Here is a 6,000-nt window from a genome sequence, read left to right as displayed (position 1 = left end):
TGAATTATATCAATTTTTCTGTTTTACAGTGTACACAAGAAACACTGTTACAAAAGTAGCTTTTTTTATTAAAACATACACAAACATAAATAAAAAAAGAAACACTGAATGGAAAAATCTATCAGGTGAAATCAGATGAAGATCTTACAGGTATGCTACAATCTTGTAGAAGAAGAGAATTAAGATACATAAATATAGAATTTGAAATGAAGCCCTTGTGTTTTAATAACAAAAAGCGTGTCTACTATTTCCTCTAAGTGCTGCATAATGAATGTCATACAGACATAAAATATAAATGATTTTTTTTTACAGCCGAAAGGTCACTGTAACAATGACCCGCCTCTGTACTTCTACAGCTAATAAATAAATATTTAGTGCATATTCCCATTTACCTCACTGAAGAGCCAAATGAAAAACAAAAAAATTAAGTTAAAAGATGAACCAAACTCAACTTGGTTCCTCTAGTTTTTAAAAAAAAAAAAAAGACAAGTCATGTCGTTCAGACAGTCCAGCTATCTGCATCGCGAGTTGATCGTCATAAACAAAAACTAACTGATGTCATTTCGTCCTTAGTATAAATGACGTTGTCGTGTAAATGCCTTCAGTGAAGCAGGCAGCTTAAGACAGAAAACTGGATAACAAATGAGTTTTTGGAGCAAACACGCAACAACGTCAGAGCCAAAGGGGATCTTTAAGTTTCAGAGGTTTTGAAAGAAATCGAACGATGCCGCCGAAGCCATGAAGACGCTACGCTGCCTGCCATGTTCACACTTCCAGAAACTTTCAGGAAAACATTTATGCATTCGCTGCTGCGGGTCAGACGCAGGCCTGGGAGGCTTGTTATTTTTATCCTGTGATAATCTGCTAAGTACAAGCAGATGCTCCGTCGCTCTACAATGCTCTTTTTGGACATTCTTCCCAACAATCTGCACTGATAAATCCTTTCTCGCTGCACTTCCTGCCAACAAACTCACTTCCTTAGTCGCTCCCTCGCGGCTTGTTTAATTAGTGCATAAACACATGTCAATTCTTAAGTCTAAATGTTGTAATCTGAACTGAAATGTATTGAAATTTCCCAACAGAAACCACAATACTTAAAAAAACCCAAAAAGTCCAATAAAACTCCAGTGCTATTTTGTATGTGTCTATTTGCAGGGAGAAAGGGGGGAAAGTGGAAAGACAAGTTTTTGAAAACCTTTTTTTCCATTCTCATAAAACGCTGAATGATCAAGAGCAACAAAATGAATCTAAACACAAATGTACAATTATATATATATATATATATATATATATATATATATAAAAACATTTTTTGACAAAAATCAATATTATAAATCACTAACAGTGGTTCTTTGGCATATCAAATGTTCAGTAGCATGTCCGCTCCACACGTGTTTGGGGTTCAGTTGCCCAATTTTATGGCGCCAAAATACGTCCCTTCGCCCTCCCGGTCCAGCATCCAGGAGTTGGACACGTTGACGAACAAGGCGTCCCCCTTGTCCAGCCGGACCCCTCGGCCCTGCTGGGAGCAGTACATGCTGTAGGTTGTGTTGTGCCAGCGCATGGTGCTGCCCGTCTTCATCAGCATCTGGGCCCTGCTGGTCTGTTTGATGCTGTCGCGGTAGACGTACTGGATGAGCTGGGCGTTGCGAACGAGCTCCGCGATGAGCCGGACCTGCCTGCTGTCCTCCGACTGCGAAAGGTTGTAGAAGCGGAAGCAGATGTTTGTGTAAATGTAGTAGAAACCGGCCTCCATCACCAGCAGTTTGCCCTTCTGGTAATCCATCCTGTAGCGGTATGACTGCTCCTCGTCCCAGTCAATGGTGACGGCCTTCGGGTATGGGTCGACTCCTGAAGAGCAGCAAAAAAAAACAAAAAAAAAAACAATAAGTTAGGGTGGGTTCATGCATCTGGTCAATATCTTTATTCACTGAATGAGGTTGCAGCAATAAAAGTTAAGAAATGTCTTTGCAAGGAGGAACTTGGACTGTTCAATCAAAATATACGTTTCCTAAACACACTAGGACAGGTACACGTAGGTTTTTGGACTTATTTGCCCCCCCCAAAAGGGTAATTTTAAAAGTTAATTACACTACCATTCAAAAGTTTGGAGTCACTTTGAAATGTCCTTATTTTTGAAAGAAAAACTGTTTTCTTCAATGAAGATAACACTAAATGAATCAGAAATACAGTCTAGACATTTTTATTGTGGTGAATGACTGATTTTTAATGGAATATCTCCATAGGGATACAGAGGAACATTTCCAGAAACCACCAGTCCTGTGTTCTAATGCTACATTGTGTTAGCTAATGGTGCTGAAAAGCCAATTGATGATTAGAAAACCGTTGTGCAGTTATGTTAGCACATGAATTAAAGTGTGAGTTTTCATGGAAAACATGAAACTAAAATGAAAACCCATAGAAGGCTGATTGAAGGTTTTATTACAGCTTCTTTTCTCAAGTATATTCTCTAAATTAGCCCTGCTTTAGCATATTAGTCGCCAATTATATTGCTATAAATTGACATTTTTGAGTTTATTGTGATCCAACTCACTCCAGTGTGATAATTTGTGTGCATTTGATTTGTAATATTGTTGATCAGTTAAAGCTATTTTATCATATTTGAAATTTAAAAATGTGTATCTGCACAGTTCAGTTCAAATATATATTTTACCTTGAGCAATTTAGGATTTTAACATTATTTTAATGGAGCTGATTTAATATAGGCTAACTTTTTTCTGGTTTTATGGCATGTGCAGTTATAGATCCACAAGTATGATGTACTGATGTTGTTTTTTTTTTAAATATATATACTAAAATAAATAACGTTTTAGGGGGCAAACGGGGGGGGGGGGGGGGGGGGGGGGGGGGGAATATCCGGTAGCAAGCCAATGTTCAGTTAGCTAGACTCACAATTTAGAAACAGTGGGAGCTAACTGGTAATGCTAATTCCTAGCATGCTTTGGTATTAACATGTTTTGGCCCATTATTGTGTAATTTTAGGGTGACATTATTTAATGATTTATTAATAAGTAAATCTGCACTTAGCAAACATTTACATTAAAAACATGCTAACAGTGAAAATGCTAAGTTGCTGTGAAGATGATGTCCAACATTACTCCATAAGCTAAGCTTAAGACTGATGTATTAAGCTTAGCTGCTAACATGTCTCACAGAAGTTTAAAAAAATACATTTTCCTTTGACATTATTTGAGTAAAAGTAAATATCCACTTAGCAAACACTTACATGATGAACAAGCTAAGGCTAAACTGCAAGGAAAATGTGGTGTGGCCAATTTCTTTAGTACAGAATCTACAACAAAGACAGAATGAGCTGCATTTGTGGCACAACACAGTAATTAACCAAAACATGACTTAAATATGGAAAAGCTGCAACTTTTGGATAAATGCGTCACAAAATAACATTTTAGATGTAGTTTTGTGGTGCAACAGATTCTCAAGACATATGGGAACAATACATTTCAACACCATTCCCACTGAAATCAGGACTCATATGGCAATATCTGTCAATGTGACTCTTATTTTTTTTTTGTGCATACCGTTCAACCCCAGTGCAATAACAATAAAACGTTAAATCAATTGGACTCACTCTTGGACTCCTCGTTTTGCCGGCTGATCACTAGATGGGCTGCCGGCAGGTTTTCTCTCGGAGCTTTGCACCGTCTGTTTTTCCTGGTGTCTTTCAGGGCGTCGAGCATCGGCTCCGTCTGCACCTCCTGCAGGAAAAAGGAAAAGCTCATTTAACAAAACACTCAACTGACAGACGTAAGGGTTGAAAAAACACTTGTGTCTCTTGTTTTAATGCAAGAAGCTGCTAAACTTCACCATAGAAGACTCGAGAACCAACCTGCCCCCACGACTACACGACTTGGACGCATTTCAGCAGATTTGTCCTGCTGTCTCTTTGAATAAGCATCTGTTTATCTGCAGATTTGAGTACATGTATTCTACATCCTCTTTGGTGAGCCGGCTAACTTCTTCTCCTCTCCCGATGAGTGTAACCTTTCAGAAAGATTGTGCTTCTCGCGGATTTGGCACAAATCGCATCTGGATTGTGTTCAGAACCCGAGTGCTGATTCTATTCAAGGCCAGTGACGCCGCCGTGCAGTCAGTCTGAGCCCGGCTGTCCTCAGGCAAGACCCAGCATATACACTCAAGGAAAACATGGTTTCCAAGCAAGTAAACAGTCGGCGCACAGCAGCTGCCAACTCTCCTACACATCAGGTAGGAGGTTCAAATATCAGGTGTGTTGTTTTCGACCTACATAGTTGCACTGACGAAAGGGCGAAGCAACGTTGCACTTTCTACCCACTAAATCGTCTATAAAGTGCACATTTATTCAGTTAGTTTGTTTAGACTGAAGGCTTATTGTATCCTGAAGGTGTTTGAACTTGTTTTATGGTTGTTAGAGTTGTTTCCTATGATCCAATAATCTCTTGGCGATACCATCTTGCCCCAACGCCTGAGCCAAGAGCCAAAAACCAAAAGAAAAAAAAACACAACAAAAAACAAAAGGGAAAGTGTTGAAATGGCTCGAAAGTTCAAACCCACACACAAACAAAGTGCATTCCAAATAAACTCATCTCCAGCGCCAGGCCCGCCAACGCCGTAAGTGCGGTGTTGCAACACACTGCACCTGTACTGTGCTAATATTACTCCTCTATACACACAACCCCAGTCAGGACTAATTTGATGTCAATCTAAGATTAGCAAGCGCCGAAAACAATTTGCTGCACAAACATGTTTATAAGGCAGCGTCCTGAATGGAGACAGGGGTAAACAGTGTCTTGCCAAGGCTGCAAAGTAATTGCGAGCTCCCAGTTGGCAATGCATTGTGGGATCCGTCTTGATTTGTGGCGAGACCGCGTCATACCTCGGCGACCAGACAGAAGAGATCATTTAGACAAAGTAGCAGCAGCTTCCTAATCTGCAGCGCGATCTGGAGCTCAAGTGCGGCGCGGAGCCTTGAAATGTGCAATGCTCGGTTCCTGCGACGCCGCAGTGCATGCGGGCTGCAGCTCAGCCCTTTAACTACACACCACATACATCAGTCAACATGTCTATTATGTTGATGGGTGGTTTCTGAGATGCTGCACTTGGAACAAAAGTGATCCACTCAGAGGAACAGAGGAACCGGCCACCAAAGCAGCGGCAGCAGAGCGTCTCTTTGTGTTTCGTCCTCAGATTCTAAACATCCACGAAGTTCAGACCAACCGCAGGCCGAACCCGGACCTGCCCGTCCCCGTCGCATCAAAGCAGCAGAAAGGCCTGACCTGACAGCTGTCAACGGAGGCCCAACCCCAGCAGACGCGGCTAAGTGGACGCCGACACCTCGTAAAGCTCCCAGCATGCCTCGCTGTGGGAACCGGCCAACACAATGAGCTCCTCAGTCTGGCTGGGTGGTTTGCGTTAGCGCTCCACCAAGGGAGACCCACGGCAAACACAAATACATCATTTAAAAGAGCATTATGGGAAACCAAACACTGGTGAAGCAGAGCAGTGCTGTTATTCAGTCTTGTTTTACTTCCTGGATGGGTTTTTTTTGTTGCTGCTTTTGCTCAGCAGAGCCCGAGCCAAAAGACGGGCGGCGACTTCCAACAGGGGGATTAGACAAAAAATATGACTTCAACAATTAAGAATCCCTACTTTATAACTCCCTCATGCCGCTACTGATCAGCGCAGAGACCACTGACGCCAGCGAGTGACTCACCAGGAGCTCCACGCTGTAAACTCCTTCTGCTTCACGAGATTAATCAAACTTGCGGAAAAGGGCTGTTTGACCGATATCAAAAGGCGGAGAGGTGTTTTCCCTGCAGCGGTCTGACCTCTCTGCAGCCTCTCTGACCACCCTGGCTTTTTGTGCTTGCTGTACAGAAGCTGAAAACACACCCGTGGGAAAATCTCAACTCCTGTCAGTGCAAAACTGCAGATGATTATCTTATTTAGTTGTTTTGTTTTTTTTCCTTTTTAATTTGAAAC

At 41.7% G+C, this 6,000-nt stretch overlaps 1 protein-coding gene across 1 annotated transcript in view; it reads right to left on the bottom strand.

Moving 5' to 3' along the window:
* Nucleotides 1-234: 234 nt before the first annotated feature.
* Nucleotides 235-6,000, bottom strand: part of tnfsf11 (TNF superfamily member 11) — a 7,697-nt gene continuing 1,931 nt past the window's right edge. The window contains exons 3-4 of the mRNA XM_022208812.2: nucleotides 3,611-3,737; nucleotides 235-1,851 (exon numbers count right to left, since the gene is read on the bottom strand). Of these exons, the coding sequence (XP_022064504.1) occupies nucleotides 1,403-1,851; nucleotides 3,611-3,737 (576 nt within the window). The 3' untranslated portion in view covers nucleotides 235-1,402. The remainder of the gene's footprint in view (nucleotides 1,852-3,610; nucleotides 3,738-6,000) is intronic.

The sequence above is a fragment of the Acanthochromis polyacanthus genome, chromosome 14 (assembly GCF_021347895.1).
Source record: "Acanthochromis polyacanthus isolate Apoly-LR-REF ecotype Palm Island chromosome 14, KAUST_Apoly_ChrSc, whole genome shotgun sequence".
Classification (NCBI taxonomy): Eukaryota; Metazoa; Chordata; class Actinopteri; family Pomacentridae; genus Acanthochromis; species Acanthochromis polyacanthus.
This window is presented reverse-complemented; position numbering and strand designations above follow the sequence as displayed.